The sequence below is a fragment of the Carcharodon carcharias genome, chromosome 10 (genome assembly GCF_017639515.1).
Source record: "Carcharodon carcharias isolate sCarCar2 chromosome 10, sCarCar2.pri, whole genome shotgun sequence".
NCBI classification, from domain to species: Eukaryota; Metazoa; Chordata; class Chondrichthyes; order Lamniformes; family Lamnidae; genus Carcharodon; species Carcharodon carcharias.
In genome coordinates, this window is record NC_054476.1 from 31,646,696 (window position 1) to 31,673,125 (window position 26,430).

At 40.7% G+C, this 26,430-nt stretch overlaps 1 protein-coding gene across 1 annotated transcript in view; it reads right to left on the bottom strand.

The window, feature by feature from the left end:
- Positions 1-26,430, bottom strand: part of LOC121282768 — an 88,341-nt gene that overhangs the window by 56,321 nt on the left and 5,590 nt on the right. The window contains exons 2-3 of the mRNA XM_041196534.1: positions 25,948-26,084; positions 20,760-20,961 (exon numbers count right to left, since the gene is read on the bottom strand). Of these exons, the coding sequence (XP_041052468.1) occupies positions 20,760-20,961; positions 25,948-26,084 (339 nt within the window). The remainder of the gene's footprint in view (positions 1-20,759; positions 20,962-25,947; positions 26,085-26,430) is intronic.

A 26,430-nucleotide genomic window follows, 5' to 3' on the forward strand; every position in this document is an offset into this window, starting at 1 on the left:
AATGTAAATTTTCCCTATTATGCTATCAAAGAAGAAAAATCATGCAAAATTGAAATGTCAATAGCAATTTCTGGCAGGCGGACTGCACCAGCACTGGGTTCCTTATCTTCCAGTCATTGCTCTCACATCACCGTAAATCAAGCTGTGTAATTAGCATGGAGGAGGTGCAATGTGGCAGGAATCTCGCTCCCAGATCCTCAAGGGTACATATCAGGCTTGCCATTGCCGTGTCTCAAATCCAAAAACTAACCACCGGCTGTAATTGTTTGATGAATGGACTTTTCACTTTGCAATTGGGAAACTGAGTGAGGGGTAAAAGTGAGTCTGACAGTGCTGTGCAATATTGTGACACATATTCTGTGTGCCGTAGCATATATCATCCAGTCGTTTTTAAATAACTGGCCCTGGTTTTTAGCTGCTTAATCCTTCAGGTCGGGAAGGCAGATCAGTGTACAGCAAAACCTACTGAGGTCTTGCGGATCTCAATTTACAGCAAGGTCGGTTGTCGGGAAGAAGGGTGGTTAATGGCACATCTGTTGCTGTGCTGTGTGGTGCCCATTTTCTCCTCTCTTGTTTGATGCTGCCTGCTGCCAACAAGTCCCTCCCAATGAGGAAAAGACAATTCCGCCAAGAGAGTACAAATTTTACTTTAACAGCTTCATGCAACATTATTAATTTGACAGGAAAATATCCATTTGGTTATTTATAATACTGTGCAGATGGTAGCACTGATTTCAGTAACTGCCTCAGCCCTTAATTAACATGTTCCACGCATGGACACTGTGAGAGTAAACTCATATTCGGGGGGAATATTCAATACTTGCAACCAGATAAAGTGCACAAGATCTTTTGCCATTCTGCAGAAGAAGGAGAAGACTTTCTCTAACCTGGGTTTATGATATTATTCAATATCATTATTTCATTCAGGGGATGTAATTGGATTCTATTTTATCAATAATCTCACAGGCCAGAAAGATCAAATGATTCCTGAGCAGCAAAGTGGAATGACTGAATAACATAGGTCTTTACTGTCTGTGAGAAGATTTGGAGTCCTCAGGTGTCTCTGTGCGACACAACTTTTAAGAGGCCAAAGGACAAAGACTGAATTATTCACAACTGTATCTGGATCTTCTTGATCAGCAAATCTAAAGATTCTGCTGATAGCTGTTTCTCACTACAATATATATTTAATAATGCAACACAACTTTATCATGATATTTCAATACCTCAAAAAACTCATAAAAGTACGAAGATAGAGTGGGATAATAAGTAAGTAGACAAAAGTTTGCAATGTACAACAGGTTACTGATTCACAATAAGCCCATTACGCACTCCTTTCCTGGCAATGTCACCCCACAAAGCCTGCTCAGTAAACTTCCATTAGCAACAAAAACATAAACAGAACTCCAGCCATGATTCCAACCTCTGATAATTATGTATGACAAAGTCCATCTAGCCCAGCTCATCTCATCCATCCAAATAACATACAAACACGTTATTAGGAGGAGGAGTAAGCCATTCAGCCCCTCGAGCCTGCTATGCCATTTGATAACATTGCCTACATTATACCACTGACTACAACTCAAAAGTGCTTGATTGGCTGTAAGTGGTTTGGAACACCGTGAAAGATGCTTTATAAATATAGCTTTTGCCTTTCTTTCTTTTCATCTGCATGCAGTAGAGTCACTGTAGCAATAATGAAAGTGGAGGCCTATTGCTGATTCTCTAAGGATAATTAATCACAGATCAATCAACTGATGTTAGGGAACTGGCTACAAATAAACCAATACATTTACAAGACAATTCAACTCTCTAGCTAATACAACCTCACCATTCTGAATTCTCTGGCATCAATCCACAATATACCATAAATGGCATCTGCCTCTTTTACACTAATGACACTATCCCCAGGATTTGCCAATCAGACATCTATCAGCAGCTCTGGAAAAATGTTGATTGAATTGCTGATCTGAGTTTTTCAGAGAAGAATAATACATGGTACATAAATTCAGAACAGCCTTAATTCAACAACTGGATTGTTTCCCCTTCCCCCAGAAGCTGTCATACAAATTGTGTTGTACACTGTGAATTTACAGCCTATCTGGGGTGAACTTGGTTTGGAGTAGGGATTTGTAAAACCGCTCTTCAAGAAATCTCCTAGTAACAAATAGGGATTCTATTCCCAAACTTTGCAAAAGTAATAAAATGGGTGATAATAAGTAAATACTCCATTTTGCTTCAATCCTGGTTTTTAGTTTCTTACATTTATTTTGATGATGCCCAAGATTCTCAAACCTCTGGGACATTAACACAGCATGTCATCAGAATTGTGTCTACATTAGTGCACCACCCACCCCACCACCACCCATCCCCCCAACACCCCCAAAACCCCCCCACACAGTATCCTCCTCACCTCACCATCCCATCGCCTCACAACCTCCCCCACCTCACAGCATCCAATTACAGGGACACAGCATTTTTCAAACAGATATTCAACCAAGAACACTCCCATTACAGTTGCTGCACTGCTGCAGACTTTCGGGCAGCTTCATGGTTTTCTAGCAGGCTTTCGAAAAAAATTTAATTCACAAAGCTGCCTGAAGGTCTGAAGCAGCAACACAACTACCATGAGTAAAACTGACCTGAAAGACTGGTCAGCCTGATGATTCCGATTTTTTTTTAAAGCCGGTCTTTCAGGTCTGCCGCTCAGTGGGAGCGCCATTTACAACACCAATCCCAGGCCCTTCCCAACCCCTGGGCCCTGGTGTTTGGTACAATTTGCATCCCTCTCTCCTGGGCCTTGGCTGTTGGCAAAATAAGCAAAAGTGATACAAACGTCATGAAAATATAATAATTTTCATAATGTTATTGAGATTTATTGTAAAAGTGGGTTCATAGGGGGTTTGGATTAGTTTCCCTGGGTTTCCCAGCTGGTCTGGAGGTTTTGAGTAATCAACAAGAAGCTAGGTTTGAAATGCTAAATACGTAAATATGGTTGAAGTTTTACAATGTGAAGTGTAAGGAAAATTTGCATTTTTAGATAAACAGTAGTTTGAATTTCAAAGAGATGGTAAGATGTTACACCTAACCAGAAGAAGCTAAGCCAAACAGTGTGTTTATTTTTCCAAAGGTTACTGATAAAATTAGTACTATGAAAATATTTATATTATGAGAAGGGTAAAGTTCCAAAAACATTTTGGAACAATGGAATTTGCATTAAAAAGAGAGAAACATGTATAAAGGAGATGAGGCTATGTGTAAGAAGAGAAGGCATTTTAAGATCTAACACAAGTGTGAAAAGCCTCCAACCTCTGTCCATCAAGCTGCTGTCTACAGGAACTGAAGCTGAGAAAACTCATTTTGAAAGTGATTGTCTAGGGTATTGTATTGCTTTGCCCTGAGTCTGTTTAAATCTATTTGTGTTTACTGTTACCTTAACAGAGGTGTAACTGGGAGTCAGATTAATTAGGGTTTTAGGAGTTATTATAATCGTTTATAGACCTATGTATGTGCTTGAAACCTTTTCTTTTGTTAATAAATGTTTAATTTAGTTTTCTAAAAACCTCTGAAGTTGTGGTAATCTTATTATTTCTGAATTCAAGGCAAGCATCTTGAAATAAAATACAAATTGCAAAACAGTTGTGACCACGTGATCAAGTTTCCCTCGTGGATTTGATCCACCTGGCACATATCATCTGCTATGTCATAACACAAGAAAGAAGTTTTTCACTAGTGGTTAAGGTCTGGAATGCACTGCCTGAGTGTGGTGGAGGCAGGTTCAATCGAAGCATTGAAAAGGGAATTCAACTGTTATCTGAAAAGGAAGGTGCAGGGTTACGGGGAGAATGAGACTAGGTGAATAGCTCTTTCAGAGAGCTGGTGCATACACAATGGGCCAAATGGCTGTGATCATTTTTGTGATTCTGTTCATGTTTCGTGGATTTACCTTATGACAGGCAGAGCACCTGTCCACTCTAGATGGGCAAGTGGTGTGGACATCCTAAGCTGAGCTTGGCCTGTCCTGGCCCTGGATAGAAGCCCAACGTATAAGTGATAGCCAGTACAATGAGTGAATGGAGATCTACCAGGCTTACCAAGATCCCAGAAGGGGAGGAAGTAATGTTTCAATATGACATTTCCTAAATTTGCCTCAGGTTTGAGGCCATTCAAAGCAGTGCCAGGGCAGGGATTGGAGAGGGATGGGGTCTGTGCAAGACAACTGCAACCCCACCCCCCCACAGGCAAGTAGCTGTTGAAATTTCCACTGGCCTCAAAAGCCAATGCAAAATTAAAAAGATAGTGTCTGCACAAAAGAAAACCTCCTTACTTCACATCTCAGGTGCTATGCAGAATCTAACAGGAGCATTGTGGTCTGCAGGTACAAAATCATCTGCTTATGCTATTAGTTTATGTTCCCATTGAAAGTATTCACTTCCTTATTTAAAGTTTCAGTTGTACTCATTCAATCAACTCTCTGAAATATAGATAAGGTGCATTTCCCAATCAAGCTCCAGATGGCACATTAGTTATAGATGCCCTTTCCTTTCCCTTCCCTTCCCTCAATGGTTTGAGCTCCTGACAGATACTTTGTTCATTTTGAAATTAACATATTCAGTCTAATAAAACAGTAATATTTTTTATACAATCTGGCCCACTTTGTGGGAACATCAGGTTACCCAATCTGGGAAAATTGACTTCTCTTTCTGGGAGCTGTCTTTCACTCATGGTCTTGACTTTTTAATTCATTCAGGGAACGCAGGTGTCACTGACAAGGCCACCATTTATTGTCCATTCCTAATTGTCCTTGTACAGTTGTGTTGAGCCACCTTAATCAATACAATTGAATGCCTTGCTAGGCCATTTCAGAGGGCAATTACGAGTCAACCACATTGCTGTGGACCTAGAGTCAGATTTAGGCCAGACCAGGTAAGGATGGCAGATTTCCTTCCCTAAAGGAGTTAGTGAACCAGCTGCTTTTTTTAATGACAATCCAGTCATTTATTTTAGCATTAATGTCACTAACTTTTTATTCCAGATTTATTTATTAATAAATTTCCCAATTGCCACAGTGGGATTTGAATTCATATCTCCATGTTATTAATGATGTAACACAACCACTATGCTACCATTCCCACTGTCCAACATCCTGTGATGGCTTCTGATGGGCTTTATTTTATTTTTGTTCTTGGGATATGGGTAACACTGGTAAGGCAGCAATTGTTGCCCGTTTCCTAGTCACTTAGGTTACTAGGAGCCAATGACAGAGTGCAGGAATGGAGTCGCATTGTAAGCTGGACCAAATCAAGGAGGCAGGTTCCTTTCTTTGAATGACATTAGCTTGTATATTGCTTTGAATTTGTCCTTCTTTGCAACATGTGTTATTTAGTGAGCCCAAAGGCTGAATATATGGCCTGTACTTGAATGCATGAATGTCAACTTGCTGAATACACAGGCAGTAGTCAGAAGTTTGTAACAATAAACTGAAGAAAATCAGATGGCACCTGCCTTCAAGAGACCAAAGACACTCAGACCGAGGAGACAAACCAGGTAATCCTCAGAGAGCACTTCCTGGAAGAACAAGAACATAAGAAATAGGAGCAGGGGTAGGCCAATTGGCCCCTCAAGTCTGCTCCGCCATTTAATATAATCATGGCTCATCTTCTATCTCAACTCCACTTTCCTGACCTGTCCCCATATCCCTTGTTTCTCTCAGTGTTAAAAAAAGATTGGGTCATTAAGCTCCCTTGGATTGTTGAATCTGCCATGAAGAAAATCTACTCAAACAATGTCATATAAATAAAACTGCAGTAGATTTAATAAGAAAAGAGCACTCCCCTGCTCCCTCCCTGAATTAGCTCAAGCTAGGAGGATAAAATATTGAAGCAAAATTTGACAAAAAATAGATACCTTAGGAAGATCAAATATTGCTGAATTTTAGATCAAATATTGCTGAAACCAGATTGCATGTTTATCAGCACACGTAACCACTTCTATAATCATACAGGCCATCATGCCTAAGATTATAAGGTCATAATAAATAGGAGGAGTAGGCCATTCAGCCCCTCGAGCCCTCTCTGCCATTCAGTAAGGTCATGACTGATCTGATGGTGGCCTTAGCTCCACTTTCCTGCCTGTCCCCACATAACTCAAAACTCTCTTGCTCATCAAAACTCCAAGTAACTCAGCCTTGAATATATTCAATGACCCAGCCTCTAGTGCTCTCTGTGGAAGAATGTGCCAGCACCAGCTCTTTGAAAGAGTTTTCCAATTAGTCCCACTCCCTCCTCTTTCCCCATAGCCCTTCAAAATTTTTGACTTCAGGTCTATAATCAATTTCTTTTTACTGTTGAATTCTGGTCCCACCACCCTTTCAGGCAGCACATCTCACATTATAACTTATTGTGTCACAAGATTTTTCCTCATTTCCCCTCTGGTTCTCGTGCCAATTACCATAAATCTGTGTCGTCTGGTTACTAACACTTCAGCCAATGAGAATGGTTTCTCCTTATTTATTCTATCAAAACCCTCTTCATAGGTTTGAACAATCTCTATTAAATCTCCCTTTGTAGTTTGGTTTGTTTCCGTCCACAGTAAAAGTAATTTAAAGTTTGAAATGCCTGCAGTTTAAGTTACAACCAGCCCATGTCCCACTGAAAGTCCTTAATTAAAAGCAAGTTAGTGCTGCAGAGGCCTTGTTGTAAAACAATTACTCAAATTGCTTGACACAGCCTCTGTATATTAACCATATGGTGTTCCTATCTAATCACCAAAGTACAAGGTAGTAAGATTACATTACAGGTACTAAATGATATTCTCACTGAAAATATTTGCTAGTTATTACTAAAATGTTTTTGTGCTGTTTATAAAAATTCTAAGCAAGTAAATATATTCTCTGGCGGACTGGAGCCTGGAAAATGGTAGATGATTGATTAGTGTCTAGGTGTGGATTCTTCATTCTGCCATCTTAGCAGAGATGTTTACCCACTTAAAATAAATGGATGTGTTAAAATTGTGCATTGAGCAATGTTACATGAGAATGGTTGGCATCAACAGACATTTCAAGGCTTCAGTGGGTGCCTCTAATCCAAGGAAATCCAATCACTGGAAATAGTGAATGGAACATCAACTAGTTGGTCTTGTCATTACATAAATTTTTCCACAATACTTGTAAGCAAGGGGTTCGGAGCACCAGTTCATTATTCATGAGTGAAGTCTACAATATTCCACACACCCACCGCATAATTTAGGCACACCTCTGAGTTGCATTGACCTAGAAGGGTCATACTTTGCGATTATAGACCAACAATAACTTGTGGTTTAACACTGATTATACTGTGAGGGCATCAGTTCAGCTGGAAGCGATTATTAACATTGGGACGTATGGCCTCCTTCTGTGTTGTATGGTTCTTTAGCATCTATTCTCTTGCCTCAGGAGCCAGAAGATTGTGTGTTTAAGTCCCACTTCAGAGGCTTAATCACATAATCAAGGCTGACACCCCAATGCAGCACTGAAGGAATGCTGCACCGTCAGACCTGCAAACTTTTATTTGAGGTGTTAAGCCAATTGACCCCATATGTCTTCTCGGTTGGACATAAAATTGCTTGACACAGCCTCTATTTCAATGAACTATTTCAAAGAAGAGCAGGGGCATTCTCTCCATGCCCTGGTCAATATTTAACCTTTAACTAATATCACCAAAAACAGATTATCTGGTCTCATTGTTGTTGGTGGGAGCTTGTTGTGTGCAAATTGGCTGCCATGTATTCTACAATACAACAGTAACTTTTCATTTAAAAAGCTCTTCATTAGCTGTAAACCTCTTTTGAGACATCCTGAGGTTGTGAAAAGTGCTATAGGAATGCAATTTTAATGAGGTAGGTCAGCCATGTTTGAAGGGCATTGGACTGAAATGAGAAGATCAACACTGACGTTGTATGGATCAATGGTGAGAATAGAATGAAGAGCAGTTTTGGTCACCATTCCTCAGAAAGAATGTAAATGTATTAGAAATGGGCTCAGTGAGCCTGATGGGTTGAATGGCCTGTTCTTGGTCCGTATTTCATGTTCCTATGAGTTTCCCCTGCCGAACCACAGAAGTTCTCAGCACAGGAGGAGGTCACTCAGATCATCCTACTTGAGCTTGCTCTTTGCTAGAACAATCCAAGACTAAATAGAACTCTCCCCATGGCTCAGTTTCTTCCTCTGCTTCTATTATTTATTCCATTTTGACTGTAATATGTAACCTATGTGCATCAAAATTGTATCAAAGACCATAGCCTCTTTAAGCATTGGTCCTACAATTAGCTAATTTACCCCTACAGCTTTAAAGGTTTTACTTTCATGGGTTTACCTTGCCATTAGAGGAAATACACAGGCAGGTTATAAGATATCTACACAGTTACACTGGAAGCTTGCACCTGGATATCTGACCTAGGTATTGATATTTGATTTGTATTTTTGCTATTATCATAGTAAAGAAGAAAGGGGTTTAAAGGAGTTTGCCATCGCTCTTGATCTATTTGGTCGCAAATCTCACTGCAATCAAACTGCACAGCCTTGTTGTTGATAGGATGCAAGGCAATTTTCCCACAGGGAAGGGTGGGAAAACTATGGGATCACATTTGTCTATCTTTCAGCAGCTGGCTGCACCACACAATTGGCAAAGGCTTAAAAGCAGGTCACCTGCCCTCTCCCTCTGCCTTTTATGAACTGGCTTGAACTTAAAAGAGGGAGGGACAGAGTAAACATTAAAAATAAAGGGTGAAGAATGTTTTTAAAGCCAATTATCAATTCTTTGAACTGAATCACCAGAAAGAGGTTTGCACCATTGTTTATTAACCATTTTCTTCTGAAATGCATTGAATCATGCTATTCCATTCTTCAACATGAAACTGTGCATCTGTTTTCTCATGATCTAACAATTTGTTTAGGCAGCTTTATTCTTTGAAAGCAACTGGGGTGGGAGCCAAAACTAGCTGCACTGATCCAGCACCCAAAACACTGGTTTATTATTTTTATTTCAGATTTCCAGCATCTGCAGCATTTTGTTTTATTACGTTGGTTTATAATGCACTACTCTGAATATTTGGCAACGAGAGTACTGTCTACAAGTTTGATCACCTCACCTAAGGATCAGGGGTCAAAGTTTTTTCAAGGGCTGTTTTTGAATTTTTCTCAAGGCATACTTTTGATTTTCAAGGGCTCCTTTTTTCATTCTCATGAGGTCCATTCTTAGGTGATGCAGTCACGTGATAACTACTTTCTATATTTGTGTTGAATGTTTTTCAGGGTTTCCATCTATAGTCGGACAAGAGAGCACGAATACTAAACGTAAAGACTCTATAATGTATAGCAGCTCAAGCCAAGGATTAATCAGATCAAAACAGAATGCTAACCATGGCCCAGGTTTATGCTCTTGGGTTTGGTATGCAGCGTATTCCTGGTTCTGCGAGCTCCACTTTTAAAAATGGCTGCCCAGATATCAGATTTTTGGTGAGTTGGTTGGGGGAGTGGGGGGGGGAACAGGCTGGATTAGAAGTTGGCGACCCCTGAAGAACTGAGGAGGATGCCTGGTGCAGAGGTGTACTGGGCAAAAGGCCTACCTCTGGATTCTGGCACTATGTCCAAAGTTTAAAAATAAAGATTAAAACATGAAACATCCCTCCAGCCCTCACCCCCATCACCCCACCCCACACAATCCCTATGCCTCATCCATGCCAACCCATGCCACCTCATGCCCCCCACCCACCCCCATGACCCCGCATATCCTCCATGCCAAACTTTGCTCCTCCACAACTCAAATGGTTCTTTGTAGTCCCTACGTCAATCTATGTCCCTCCACCCAGCTCCCATGGCCCATTACAGCCCTATGCCAATTTAGGGCCAACTCATGCCAACCCATGGCCTCTACCCATAATCATTTCCCACTACACCTACCATAACTAATCCAATATCCAGCATGGGCAGACCTCATGACCCATGCAGAGAGGAGATAAAATAAAGTTCTAAGTGTCTATTGCAGACTTCACTATCTTGAAAAAAACACTTATTCATAAAAACCCATTTATCTTATTTACATTACTTCAACTACATGAAGCCTTATAACAACAAACATTTCATTCAAGTGCACAATCCCTTTTGCCAAGTAGTATTGGAATTCATAGTCCCACATGAAAGAGTCTCGAACTACTTATAGCTATCAATCAAATCGTGAAAAGGCAGGCACCCTGCTGTGATAGTGGATGGTTGTGAAATCAGTCATGCAATGGAAACCCCTCAGGCTTATGTAAACACACAGAGTGATATAGCAAGCAATCTTTTTTTTAACACTCTAGACATTTTGTTGCAAAGATTTGAGTCGGTTGGGCCTGTACTCAATTAAGTTTAGAAGAATGAGAGGCGACCTTATTGAAACATATAAGGTTCTTCGGGGACTTGACAGGGTAGATGCTGAGAGGTCGTTTCCCCTTGTGGGAAAGGCTAGGACCAGAGGGCATGATCTCAGAGTAAGGGGGCACCCATTTAAAACAGAGATGAGGAGGAATTTCTTCTCTCAGAGAGTATCCAATCTGTGGAATTTTTTACAGCAGAGGGCTGTAGAGGCTGGGTCATTAAGTATATTCAAGGCTGAGATAGACAGATTTTTAATCAGCGAGGGAATCAAGGGTTATGGGGAAAAGGCAGGAAATTGGAGTTGAGGATTATCAGATCAGCCATGATCTCATTGAATGGCGGAGTAGGTTCGATGGGCCAAATGGCCTACTTCTGCTCCTATGTCTTATGGTCTTATTTAAAGGGCAGGACTTTTAAATACTTTGACAGGTTGACAGCTCCTTTTGACAGGTCTCTTTGATAGGTCTGTTGACAATTCCAGTGAGCTTGACAGTCATGAGTTGATGCACTTTTTAACTCACATTTATGCCAATTTTTAACAATTTCAAAGATCACTTGACCTACCCCAAAGGGTGCCTGACCTCCCACAAAGGTGTCCCGGGACCAGGTCCAAAGGGGTACTTTAACTCTCCAAAGGGGTATCCTGGCTACCCGAACAAATCTACAAAGTTCAGGCATTCTCTTACCAGGTCTAATCTGCACACTTCGGGTTTCACAATCTTGGCCTACCAAAATCCCACTTCAGTGGAGAAAGCTGATAATTTAAATGGCCAGCTGCCTCCGTAAATTGCACTTGTGCAAAATGCACCCCACCCCCATTCCTGCTCCCACGAAAATTAAATGCCACGTTTGGGGGTAAGACTAATGATTTTTGGCAACTTCCACAATTTTTGCCATGACGGAGAGGCTTACTGTTGTGGAAAAAATCAGGGCCCACATGTCAATGATATAATGTCATGTTCTATTGTCCATCCTGAAATACCCTTGAGAAGCTGGTGGTGAGCCATCTTCTTGAATACAACTTCAGAGGGCAGTTAATTTGGGTTTGGAATCACATATAGGCCAGACCAGGTAAGGATAATTTATTTCCCCAAAGGACATTAGTGCATCAGATGCTATTCTTTTACAACAGTCCAGTTTATTTAATTAACTGAGTTTAAGTTCCCTTCTGATAGGGAATTCCTGTCTTCTGATCATTAATTCAGGTCTCTGGATTACTAGCTGAGTAAGACGACCACTTTGCTACTGCTCGCCGTCGTGAACTAAACTAGTGTCAAGCATAAAACGATCTTAGCACACTTCTGTCTTCATTGCTGCAAGTCATATGTCCTGATTTCCACTAATTTTAATGCCTTACCACATCAGGACCCAGGAGCCATTTGCTCTTCAGTGCTCTCCCCAAAGATAGGCTGCATTCACACTGCAGACTAGAGTCAGCATGAGGCAATTCTATCATGCAAGATGTAGCTCAAAGCTGAGCTGAAAACGGAGCAAAGTGTGACAAGGTATTCTGCAGGAGGGAGTCTTGCTCCCAATTCACTTCGGAGGCAATGTAGACTGCACAGGTTTAAGTCCATTGAAAACTGGAAACTGTGTTACAGCTATATTACACATGTAAATGCAAAAACACTTTTAGCAGCAACTAAGGCCAGTGATAAATTTCAGGGCAAAACACTTAAAAACAACAGAGGTATAAGTAAATGGATAAATGAGGTAAATGGTTTAAAGAATATGAACCGCGAGTGCCCCAGAGTAACAGTTTGGAAGTGACGCGGCTGACAACTTTGAGACACTTCCCTGACAGGGACTGTGTTGTGGGTGTTTTGCTCACATATGCTCTTGGTCTTCCTGACCATGTCCCTTCAAGGACTGAACGGCAGTGGCTCGAACTCAGGCTTGGGCTTGTGGCGGCCACCAGCGCCCTGACATCACTGCATGCACTTGGAGTTGCGTTTCGCACCTGCGCTGTCCTTGTTCTAGCTCTCCCATGTACATTATTTTTTTTGGGCATTTTGGAGGCTTTTGAAGGCAAATTCACCCACCGTCCGCGTGAATTTTGAACCCCACTAAGGAAGGACATACTTGTTGGGAAGGAGCGCAATAAAAGTTCAGTAGATTGATTCCTGAGTTGAGGGGATTACCTTCTGAGGAGTGATTGAGTTGAATACATTCCCTAGCGTTTTGAAAAATAAGAGGTAATCTCATTGAAGCAGGTAAAATTCTTAAGGGACTTGACAGGGTAGGTGATGGGAGGATGTTTCCCATGGCTAGGGAATCTAAAACTAAGGGTCAGAATATGGGGTCAGCCATTTCGGGCTGAGATGTGGAGAAATGTCTTCACATAGAGGATTGGTAATCTTTGGAATTCTCTGCCCAGAGAGCTGTGGATGTTCAGATGTTGAGTATTTTCAAAGCTAAGATCAATAGTTTTTTGGATACTAAGGGAAGCAAGGGAAGTCATGATCTTATTGAATGGCAGAGTAGGCTCAAGAGACCAGATAATAATCTACTGCTCCTATTACCCAAGTTTTCAAGTTCAACTGCAACTCCTGATAACTCACACCCGTCTTTGTGGTGGGGGGAGGATGCATGCAAGAACAAGCAGCAGGACTGAAGCTTGATCGTCATGTCCTGTGTAAAGTAAGTCCGAAATATCTTTTTCAATTCTTTGTTTCCTCACGCAAAATACCAGTCCAAGGACATGGTCTTAACATGTCTTTGTGATATTCCTCCGTCTGATACTTTAATAGTAAAGAAAGGACTTGCACTTCCATATAGCATCTTTCACGACTTCAGAATGTCCAAAGTGCTTTACAGACAACAAAATGCTTTTGAAATGTAATCACTGTTGTAATGTTGGTTAATGTTGTAATGGGTTAACGTCACTGAGGATGTGAATTACAGGAATGATGTTAGTAGTTTTGCCCGTTAATACCCTCAACAATTATTTGGAAGCTATATACACTAAAGTATTTCTGCAGGTTGCATATGATTGGTAATTATGCAGATCGCATAGTTATCAAGATGATTTGATTTATAAAATATAAGAAGATGCATTAATGGCAATTCAAGGTGAAACCGTTAACTGCAGTGGAATATTGCAATTGCAGCACCCTCTACTGGAATTTCACTGGCTCTGCCAGTTGTTTGTTATTACTGTACAAGAAAGAAAGGCTTGCATTTCTATAACACCTTTCACAACCTCAGGATGTTCTGAAGCACTTTACAGCCAATTAAATATCTTTTGAAGGGTGGTCACTGTTACAACGTAGAGAAGTGCAGCAGCTAAATTTCGAACAGCAAGCTCCCACAAACAGGAATGTGAAAACGATCAGATAATGTGTTTTTGTCAGCGATGTTGCTTGAGGGATAAAAATTGGGCAGGACACTGGGAATAACTCCCCAGCTCTTCTTCAAAATAGTGTTATGGGATCTTTTACAGAGAACAAACAGGGGCTCAACTTAACAGCTCACACCTCTGACAGTGTAGCACTCCCTCAGTACTGTACTGGAATGTCAATCCACTAAAGACTACTAAGGAAGACTATGAATTATATGGCACCTTTCACAACCTTAGGACATCCCAAACTTTACAGCCAATGATATATCTTTGAAGTGCAACCATTGTTGAAATGTAGGAAAACAGGGCAGCCAATTTGCACACAGTAAATTGAAGGTGGAACCATTAACTACAGTGGAATGTTGCAATTGCCGCACCATCTACTGCAATTCCTCTAGCTCTACCCTCAAACGGCAGTGCGATTATGATCGAATAACTTGTCACATAATGAGTTAGCTTTTTGGGATCTATATATTTTGTACATATTTCTTCCTAAATTCTAAAAGGGTTCTGCTGCTTGTAATTGAAGCTGATATTTTCCCTCTTGATGTGGCTGTGGTACAGGAATGATTGACAATTGGCCACAGTGCCCACTGGACAAGAGAGGGGAGGCAATCATCCAGAGTTTAGGCTCCTGGCCATTGACCACTGACATCTTGCTGGAAAATGTACCACGTGCATTGTGGACATAACTTTAAAATCAGAGCCAGTCCATTCAGGTGAGAAGTTAGGAAACACTTCTTCAGGCAAAGGCTGGTATGAGTGGGGAACTCCCTCCCACAATTTTACAATGCAATTTTCAGTCCGGTTTAGGGTGGGTTGGGGTTGGGGTGGTGGGGGTGGCAGTGTACATCCTAGTATTTTCTCTCACGTTCAAAAATAAATGGCCTTATGTTGGTTGTATATCAGTCATATGAAGCATAACTTTTGGCACAATATATGTCAGATAAATGGATAAATATTATCCATATCATGCTAATTTGTGCAAATGCAGCCCACAAACAATAGATCTATCTAGGTTGTTTAGCTATTCTTAGTTTGCCTGCTTCTGAAGGTTAATACACTGGCAGGGCAAATAATATTCTAAATAATTTTTAATGTACAAAAATGGAATATTAAAACTACAGAATCAGACATTAAAAAACCCATGGTATTAAGTATGTGTGCCTGCTTAAATTAAATCTTTTGCTGACACCTAGTGAGCAATAATGTAACCACAATACTGTAAGAGGTTTACACATTAAAGAGATTTTTACAATGAAAAGTAATGGCTTCTCCCCTTGTCCACACACCACGAACATACGAATTAGGAGCAGGAGTAGACCATTCGGATCCTCGAGCCTGTTCCACCATTCAATAAGATCATGGCTGATCTGATTGTGACTTCAACTCATTTTTCCATTTGCCCCTGATGAGCTTCGACTTATCTTGTTTGTCTAGAATCTATCTATCTTTGCCTTAAAAATATTCAATTACCCTACCTTCATTCTCTGGGGAAGAGCGTTCCAAAGAAGTCTCCTGACCACTGGAGTCCTCCCCAGGAGCTACCTTGGCCCTTCACATTTCTCATTTACATACTGCCCTTTGGTGTCATCCTTGAAATACATGAAACCTAGGTATACCTCATCACCACCTCTCTTGACCCCTTTACTGTTTGTGGGCAAGACTAGTTGTCCGACATCCAGTTCTGGATGAGCCATTATTTCCTCTAATTAAACCTTAAGACAACTAAACGCATTGTCTTCAGAACCCACCACAAATGTTGTTCCATCCCCACCAATTTCATTCCCATTCCTGGCCATTGCCTCAGGCTGAACCAGACTTTTCATAACTTTGCTGTCCTATTTGAGCAAGCTGAATTTATGATCCCAAAACACCTCCACCACAAACATCACCTATTTTCACCTCTGTAACATTGCCTGCCTCTGCCCCTGCCTCGACACGGGTTGCTAAATCGCTCATCCATGCTTTTGTCCAAACTTGACTATTCTAATGCTCTCTTTGGTTGGCCTCCCGTCTTCTACCCTACATAATCTTGGGCTCATCCAAAAGTTGATTCTCCATATTCTAACATGCAACAAGTCCCCTCCACTCACTGCCCATGTGCTCGCTGATCTACATTGACTCTCAGACCACCAACATCTCTATTTTAAAACTCGCATCCACCTGGGTTTTTTCTCCTACATTACAGACATCATATAGTTGGAAGCCGTTGTTGACATTAGTTAAGTGTTTTTAATCATTATAAAAGTGGTTGTAAGACATTTTTACTAAATTGATCAGCTACTCCAGAAATCAGTGCTGTTGTGCCTAGCACTAAAACAATTTGGGGTAGAAGTTCAATGCCGGTGGGAATTTTTGATCCTTATTTGCATTGTAAATGCAGTAGAGTCAATGTGGAACCTGTTTCCACAGTGAAGACTGAACCCATTAAGGCAGTAATCTCACATGATACCGACACTGCATGGGGTGGACACCACAAAGGTGCTCAGATAATCCATTAGATCTCCTGGACTGCTCTTAAAACAACTTTTACCTCAATTTAAGGATTTAGTGAGCAGGCACATTCCCCGGGCTATCCTATACTCCAAGTTCCTAATTGTTGGGAGTCAACTTTGCTACGCATTTGCATTCATGATTTTACATGAATAACACTGTGAGATGTTTTACACCCACCTGGGAGGGAACACAGGACTTCATTTTAATGTCTCATCCAAAAGCCAGCTCCTCCGACAATGCAGCACTCCCTCACTACTGCACTGGGAGGAAAGCCTATACTATGTGGTCACCTCTGGACAGGGACTTGATCAGAAGAGCACTTTGACAAGTGAGCCATTATTTCATGGCCTCTTGAGCAGGGGTCAGTCATTACATAGATGAAGTGCCTTACTTACAGAATCTTAAACCATCCCTTCCTAATGGCACTGTGGGTGTACCTACACAACATGGACTGCAGCAGTTCAAGAAGGCAGCTCACCACCACCTTCTCAAGGGCAATTAGGGATGGGCAATAAATGCTGGCCTAGCCAATGCTGCCCACATCCCATGAACGAATATTAAAAAATGTTGTTCATTTCCAGCTGCATCTCCTGTGTGACTTTGAGGTGGACAGTCATTTCCTTGTTAACATTGTTTGGAATATTCCTTAGTTTCTTCAATTTAATATCTAAAAAAATTGGCAATACAAGAACCAGAGGCTGGGCTGTGGATACTTGTCTTTTCATGTAGCGAGTTATGATCTGGAATGCACTACCTGAAAGAGTGGAGGATGCAGATTCAGTCATAGCTTTCAAAATGGAATAGGATATATAGTTGAAAATGGATAATTTGCAGAGCTATGTGGGAAGGGCAGGAACTTCAAATAATTGGGAGCTCCTTCAGAGAGCTGGCACATGCACAATGGCCTTCATCTGCGCTGGACGTCTTGATGGTTGGGCCTGTATGCTCTGGATGCAAAGTTTTAAATCTGGAAAATAGTGCACCTGAGGATATTATTGTCCGTACCAGAAGCAGGAACATGTCAACTTTTCTACTTAAAGATGTTGCAAATCGCCTGGCCATTCACTTTTGCCCCACTTGAGATTCATCTTGCATTTCAAGTAGAGAAAACAATGTCCCTCTCTTAAAATTTGGAGTGATATTTAATTTAATAAAATGGTATGCATCGGATCCAAGTTCCCATTTACTAGACTTACAGCTGATGTGATGTCTGCCAGTTCAAGAACACAATTACTCTTTCTCCTTTTTGCTGACCTCCAATTCTCATTTTCTCCCCCTTTCCATTGCTCTTCTCCTGTCCATGTTATTGCAGTCCCTGGCTCAGTGGCATTTATCTTGCTTCTAAGGTAGCTTTCCATATCTGCTGGAAGCTAAGAAGTGTTTTGAGGGTACCTGGAGCTCATTTGTAACCCTTTCATTCAACAGGGAAAATACTTAATCATTTCCCAGGCAGTTGCCTGCACTCATATTAGGCACAACAGGTTAACCATTAATCACTTCAAGTGACCTGACAATGCCCTGTTGCAGCAATTAAAACTTATCACCAAGGTGCCGAACCTATTTACAGTGGGCTCCCATTATTGGACCTTTTGCATGAAATTTAACATTACAGGTATGCTATTTTCCTCAGGTCAAGACAATAATTTTAACTGCATAAAGACACCATGCATTCACATAGCACCTTGAGCACAAAACATCCACAAACTCTTCTGACAGGTGAAACCAGACACTGTGCAGTGATGAGAAGAGTAAGTGAAAGTCCAGAGCAGTGAGGCAGATTTTGAGGATAAAAACAAAAAAAGGCTTTTTGAAGAAGGATGCAATGTGGCAAATGATTTAAGTAGTGTCACAGATTATGGGGAAGGAACAGTTGAAAAGTGAGCGGACAAGAGGAAAAGCAGGTCAGAGTCAGGAGGGTGAAGGTCATACATTGGCATATAAGGCTGGAGGACACATGCTGTGCAGAGAGCAAGAGGTGAAGGAAAGGATTTTGAATCAGATGCATTGGAAAAGGGGAGCTAATGAAGATTGAAATGGGCAATGGTAACTGAGGAGTGAGGCAGGGCACAGAACGTGGAATTTTGAAGCGGTCAAGTATAGCATTGGAGCTGGGAAGATCAGAGAGGATATACTGGAGTGAACAATGATTTCAGAAACCCAGGGAAAAGGGCAAGTCAGAAAATTGGTAGGTTTGAAACTGAATCACAATTATATAGGGGAGGATTTTCTCCGTTGGGTGGGCCGGGCAGCGATTGGCTGGGTGCCGCCATTTTACATATATGGACCAATTACGGCATGCCCAGCGTGACACGCACCCAGAAGAGCTCAGCGCTGCCTGTGCGGGCGGGAGGAGGGAAAGTCGAGGTCTGCGCTCTTTTGCACGCATGAGCACAGAAATCTCCGAGGTACGGAGCTGCCTCGGGGAGATTAATTTCATTATGAAAATTTTTTTTTTTAATTATTCAGACATGTCCCATGAGCTGGGACATTTTTATGCATTTTCATGATAAATCCTTCATGAAAGCTCATCCTGCCAATCGATGAGGTTTCATGAAAAATGCGAAAGCCACCTGGTCTCTTCGCCTGCCCGCCAAACTTAAGGTTGGACGGGCAGCCCTGACAATTACTTCAATTAGTTCATTAATGGCCTTAACAGGCCTTTGACAGTTCAGCAGGCGCGTAGCCAACTCTAGTGCACACCTGCCAACTGAAGATCGGAATGACGCGCAGTGACGTTGGAGCGTGTGCCCGACGTCACTGCGTGTCATTTTACGCGTTGGCTTGTGCGGTCCGCCCCCACACACCAAGCAGAAGATTCTGGCCATAGGATTTACAGCACAGAAACAGGCCATTAGGCCCAACTTGTTTATGCTGGTGTTCATGCTTCACACGAATTTCTTCCCACCCTACTTTGGCTAACCCGCTCAACATATCCTACTATTCCTTTCTTCCTCATATACTTATCTATTTTTCTCTTGAATTCATCTATGCTATTTGCCTCAAATACCCTACGTGGTAGTAAGTTCTATGCTCTGAACACTTAATTTCTTATTGGATTTATTATTAAAATTGGAGTTATTGGGGAAGACAATAAGTGGTTACAATAATTAATCTTTGTCAGGATCTGAATAGAATTCATTTGGTCTTACCAACATTAGGTTGGAGAAAGTTCTTGCTCCTCCACAATTTATTGTCCCAAAGAGCAACAGTCGCTATGCTGTCAAGCACATAGTATTGAAACACGTTCAAGCATTGACAAAGAGTTCAATTACATTTTAATGAATTTTTTTAACCAATCTGGTCTTCCAACCAACATAAATTTGACCTCATCCAAAGCTCTGCTGCCCGCATCATAACTTGCATCAAACCCTTGTGCTCCTTGACCTACACTGGCTCCCAGTTCGGCAATGCCCTCAATTTTAAAATGTTCATCCCCGTTTCTAAATTACTCCATGGCCTCACCTCTTCCTATCTCTGAATCTTCCTCCAGACCTGCAACTCTGTGAGATCACTGCACACCTTCAATTCTGGCATCTTGCAAAGCCATTGTTCCACCATTGGTTGTCATCCTTTCAGCTGCCTGGGCTCTAAGCTTTGGAATTCTCTCCCTAAACCTCTGTCTCTCTCTCTCTCCTTTAAGATGCTCCTTAAAACTAACTTCTTTCACCAAGCTTTTGGTCACCTGTCCCACCTGTGGTGCAGGCAGGTTCAATCGAGGTATTCAAAACGGAATTGGATTGCTATCTAAAAAGAAATAATGTGCAAGGTTACAGGGATGAGGCAGAGGAATGGGAAAAGTTGGAAAGCTGTTTCAGAGAGCCAGTGCAGATTTGATGGGCCAAATGGCCTCCTTCTGCACTGTAAGGATTCTGAGATAAGATGAGGATTTAAGGAAATAATGTTGCAATAAATTTCATTGCTAATAGTTTGCAGGTCTGATAGTATAAACTAATTCACGAATGAGTAATCACTACTTTTCAAAAGACAGACAAGCAAACAGCTTCAAGCACCATACCTGTGATCTCTTAATCAATTAAGAAGCAGAATGCTATGACAAAGAATTAAACTTTATTTACAGTTAATACATGGGTACAGCTTAGCCCTGACAATTCAATTTTGCACTGATTTTCTCTGAATTATCCAGTAATTCAAAGTAAACAAAGTAACTAACAAAGGTAGGATTTATTGCTTAAAAAATTGAATTTGATAATTCAGAGTAGTTAATATACACTTATCCAGCCAATATTAGCACTTGCAGCATACATGAAACATTTAACACTGCTGATCATATAATCATTTAAAATGTTCTAACATTAAAAACCATTAAATATGTAAAGTATATCTTTTAAGATCTGCAATAGGTTTCTCCTCTCTGGAACGCACCTTGGTTCCTCAAGCCAATACTTTGACAAGACTACATTTCCAATTAATCACAGAGGGAAATGGCACATTCTAGTTTAAAGTTATAAATAGAAATAGTTTTCAAAAATCTTTGAAAACCTAGTTCACGTTTTTATTGCGAATTACCTCACCACCTTCAATTTCAATTTGCTCGTACAACCACTTGCGGTCACAGCGACATTCTACTCCACATTTTTGGGAGCCACAGCTAGGGCACGGGTAGAAGCACCCCAAACAATCCTCATCCAAACAGTCACACCGATCCAGTCTGCTATAGATGAGGAGACCTTGACTGTCGTAAACTTTGCTTTTTATGGGCATCGTTTGCCTGCAAGAACAAATAGCGAATCCAAGCATTTAGGTTCACAACACTGTAATGGAAAGTAACTTTAATACATAAACAAAAGTCATCTTGTCCTGATCATTAATATGAAAACAAAGTCCCAAATACACCCCACCCTCTAATTTCCATCTGGGACACACTAGATTCCAGCCTGAGTTATCAAAAAATGTAAAACAGACACACCCAACATTTCTCAGAAATATAGACACAGAATGCTATTCTGTTCATCTCAGCTCCTGATATAGAAAGAACTAACCTCCCTTACCATCACAGCATTCAACCAGTACCTGAATGGCCAGGAATTTTACCACCACTAACCTACACAAAAACATATTCCAAGTCTGCAAAGAAACTCTGCCGCACATTGGTGCAAGATTAGCCTGTAGCCAGTGTGGACCAATACTCCATTCAACCATCACTGTTTATGAGTGCTCAGCATATTGACTTCCATAACAAGTCTGCACTCTGTATCTAAGGTTAAACAGCTCCAGAGAGATCAGGCTTCCCTCAATGACTCAATCCTCAAACATTACAGAGGCCAATCTTGTGCAGCTCACCACATACAGTGCTTTAATATTCCTTTGTATCTTGGAGATAAAATTGTACACAGTACTCAAGGTGCAGTTTGGCCAGAACATGACAGATCAATGAAAAATAATTCTAATTAAGTACAGATACAATTTTAATAAAAGTGTACAATGTGAGTGACAGTTTACCACCTCTGACTTTTAGAAAAGGCACATTTATAATTGTATATTGCTGAAAAGAGACATGTTGCCGAAGCTTTTCATCTTACACTCATGAGGACAAATGCAAGAATGCCAAATTTCAAATGCTCACAACAATTTATACCATAGGAGTAAAGGGTGCTGATTGGTTGGCAAGTCGACTCTGATTGGCTGAGGCACTGCCATGGAGGAAGCAATGGTGAACTATAGCCTCCAGAAATTCCCCAGTTGTTCAAATTGAATTACTGAATGACACTTTAATTTCATTAGTTTGTTCTCAAATTATTTTTTTGTTCAAAACTTTGGTTATGCAAACAATTGCAGTTTTCCTAATTTTGATGTAAATTCTTGGTTCATGGGCATCACTGGCAAACTGGATTTTATGGCTCAACCACAACACTGAAGTGGGGTGGTGAGCCATCTTCTTGAACCACTGCAGTCTGTGTAGAGAAGGTGTTCCCACAATGCTGCTAGGTGGGGAATTCCATGATTTTGACCCAGTGATCCCTGTCCTAGTCAGAATGATGTGAGACTTGGGGTGGGGGAAGATGTGCGGTGGAAGTGTGGTGTTCCCATTTGTTGATTTTAGCCTTCTAGGTGGAGGTGGTTGTGGATTTAGGAGTTGCTTCCTGAGAAATTACAGATAACAGTGGCTTTGCACGGAAAGGAGTTGAATTGAGAAGCATGGACACTGATTCTGTTACAAGGGGGGATTTATTTGCAAAGGACAGTATTTAGCAGACTTAAAAGATAATCAAACATGGCAGATCTGTTTGACAGATATTGCTTCCATCGTTTCGTACAACAACAGACCCCGTGACACAAGACACTTTTTTTAAATTACACTTCATCCTTTTGTATCAAGTCTTTATCATATCTTGACTGTACTTCATGATACACAAACTGTGACACCACTTCTACTACATCTACCATGTCAAATGGCAGTTGTATAAAATTAATTTTCAAGTTATTGATCACGTCTCATTGTTGGTTACACAATGCAGTTGTTAATATTCCATTTAGTCACATGAATGAGATTAATTATTAAAATATTTGTTGCCATCTTATTAAACACAAGGAATTGAAGCAGGAGTAGCTCATAAAGCTGGAGTCTATTTTGCCATTCAATATGATCATGACTGATCTTCTACATGACTTCATCACACTAACCCTTGATTCACTAAAAAGTTCAAAAATCTATCACTGTCTATATCCATAGTGTAGAGAACTTCAAATACTCACACCCTCTGAGTGAAAATGTTTCTCCTTATCTCAATCCTAAATGGCCAACCCCTTATCCTGAGACTATGACCTACTAGTTCAAGACTCTTCAGCAAGGGGAAACAGCCTCTCAGCATCTACCCTGTCAAGCCCTGTAAGAAGTTTATATATTTCAATGAGATCAACTCTCATTCTTCTCAAGCTACTTTCTTTTCTCTCTTTGGAGAAATATTTAATTTTTGAAACTATTTATTCCATCTTTAATATTTTGGGGTAATAAGAAATGCTCTTTCTTCTCCATGGAATTAGCTTCCAATTCCTAACGTGAGACACTAACAATTCAGTTTCTATCCACCCTCTGCAACATGTGAAGTTTGAATCTCATGCCTGGATTTCACCCCTCCATTAATTATCATTAAGCCAGTTTTAGTGTGAGAACAAAATCCAATAACAGAAAAGGAAGGGAAGTCTCGGCCTTGTGTTGTTTGAGAGAGAAAAAAATCAGTTTTTAGATATTTACAGCAGGTTGGTTCTAGTTCTTCCCTGCTCCCTTGCCCCATGTAGGACATGGTGTGGAACATTTCTAATTGTATATAGCTGAAAAGAGAGACATGTTGCCGAAGCTTTTCATCTTGCACTCATCAGATCAAAGGCTAGAATGCCAAATTTAAAATGCTCACAACAATTTATGCCACAGGAGTAATGGGTGCTGAATGGTTGGCAAGTCAACTCTGATTGGCCGAGGCATTGCTGTAGAGAAAGCAATGGCGAACTATAGCCTCCCCAAGTTCCCCAGTAATTCAAAAAAGGCACAAGACATTGGACATATTCCTTTTATTTGCCGTGAACAGTTGCATGCAGCGAATGATTAAACGAGCCATGTTGTGAGCTGGACTGATTATCTTATCTTGATTATTAGTGTAGCTATCAGCACATGAGTTTGTTCAGCAAGTGCTGCCCAATCGTGGAATCGCATCTTATAGATGTTTTGTTTTTGGTTTTGCATATGCAGGCTGGTTGAGTACAGTCTGTACTCTGCCAATTATGAACAGCTGGAGGAACATGATGTTTGATTCGATCAGCTAATTGTCAGGATGGACCTGACAATCACACCAGCACTGAAATTCATACACAACGTTGCTCAATTTTGTGGTAGGCAAAAGGTATTTTTGGACTGACTGCACATCCTGTTAAGTGAAAATACCATTTGTGCCGTCCCTGCATTGTAGCATCATGAAACAACTTGCTTAACCTGTTGTTCCAATTTTTGACATCCTTTGCCTTTTCAGGGTAATTTGAGGTAGACCAGGCACTTTTCAGGTTCGAAAGTGGGGACTTTTTGCCCATTTGTGAGTTTGCAATGATACACAGAGAATAATGATGTGATCAGGAGAACCATTGTCCCGCAGAATAGCTTTGATACGCTCTATTTCTGCATCGAGCTTGCTAAGTGAGGAAATGGCTAAGGCGCTATGTATATCTTTTGATTATCTGCTCCTAATACTGCTTGCTTGTCCCTACAACCACACCCCCCCGCAACTCCACCCCCCCACAACCAGCTTATATTATACCCGTCTCCTAATATTCACTCAGTTCTGTTGAAGGGTCATGAGGACTCGAAATGTCAACTCTTTTCTTCTCCGCCGATGCTGCCAGACCTGCTGAGTTTTTCCAGGTAATTCTGTTTTTGTTTTGGATTTCCAGCATCCACAGTTTTTTCTTTTTATCTCTGTATTTAAAAGAATGTTGATAAGGCCAATTTTATAGCCATAAACCATTGGATTTCTGAAATAATATGTCAGGGCAAGGGTTAGACTGCTCCATCTCAAAAGTGAATTTGAGTGTGGGATGAAGCAGATAAAGGTAAGGAAATCCTTACATGCTGCTGCAATTAAAAGATCAATAAACTTATCCTCTACGTATCTGATATATAATTGTCTGGAGGCAAACAGGTACAGGAAGAAAGCAATTAAAAGGAGACATTAGTTGAACAGGATCAGAAAACCAGTTAAATATGTAGTATTAATATATGGAAGCCATAAAATGTATTTTTTAAGCTTTGGAGAAACCAAAGGGTTTTCTTGTCAATGTAGCTAATAAGGCTTTCAGTTTATTTGGCTGCACACAATAACTTAACGGAGAGATTGTGGGTCAGGAATAACCAGATACAGAAACCGGCTCATTTGATTGGGATCTCATTAATCATGAAATAGCCCCAGTTTATTATTTTGTGCGCCTCATCTGAATGATTCATCAGAAAAAAAAAATAGTGCAACAAAAAAGGTACATAACCAGTAAACTAGCCAGGTAATTCACTAACCAGAGTGTGGAAGTTATAAAGTGCAGTTTGTTATTTATCTCAAGTATTGCAATTTGCTGCAACTACATAAAGAGCACAAAACAGGGAACTCTAGTGGGCTTGTTTTTCTGATAATCCAAATAGGTCTGCATTCAATGAGTCAAAATGCACTGAAGGCGCAAGCAAATTAAAGGACTGTGGACAAATTAGTTGATAAGTGCTTAAATGTCAGTGCTGTTAGCTCCAAGGATACTTTTTAAAGGAGATGCAGTTGATGTGATCTGAGCATCAGGGATACTCAGGCAGACATGCTGAGGTTTTCAAACTCTAGTCCAAGACCTTAGAAATCTGAGAAGGGGATCCCAAGGACATTCAATTTCTAGTATTCTTCTGTACATGATGTCTTTACAATCTTTTTTTAAATTCTTGTTGCTGTGTAACACATTCTCCTCCACTGGTACAGCTTTCCTATCGGGAGTTGATGCTTTCTTTCAGAATTTTGGCTCAGAGCTGTGTACCAATGCTTGCAGACCCTCCCCCACCTCATACAGGGAAGGTTTAAAAACACTACATTTTCCACCATTTATCAACCTCCCTGAGTGACGTTTCAAAATCAATTCCCATCTCAATGGCTAAGAGGTGCTGGGTCTAGATCAAACCCAATGTGATCTTAACCATTTAACTTTGTTTCTCGATGTGAAAAAAAAATCACAAATATGTTACCTGTCTGCATTAGATTGACTTGATGGCTTCGTCTGTAGTTTCCGTTTCTCTCTCCGACTGGTTTCTGGTGTGAACTCTGTTATTTGACGACCTGGATTAGCAAACTGTAGGGATCTGAGTGTTTTTGTGGTCCGTGCCTATGGAAATTTCAAAAAAGCCAACAGGTATAGGTTATCTGTACAATGACAATTTATATCTGTACTTGTTTTCTAGAGTTGAGACATGGCAAATAACCAGAATGTGTTCCAGAATGAACGAGTTGGCTGACTCCATATTTGCACAAATCCAGCAGCTCTCTACAGTCTTTTTGGCTGATCCCAGTCAAAGTATTTCTTCATCTTTCACTATTCTCGGCTAGCCTGTAACACATCATTTCCCCTAGCTAAGCTTTGATAACTGCTCCTTTTCTACACTTCTGCCAACCAACTTTGAAAAGTTGCCTAATATCAGTTAGCACTAACTTGCAAGCCTTTTTAACTTGCC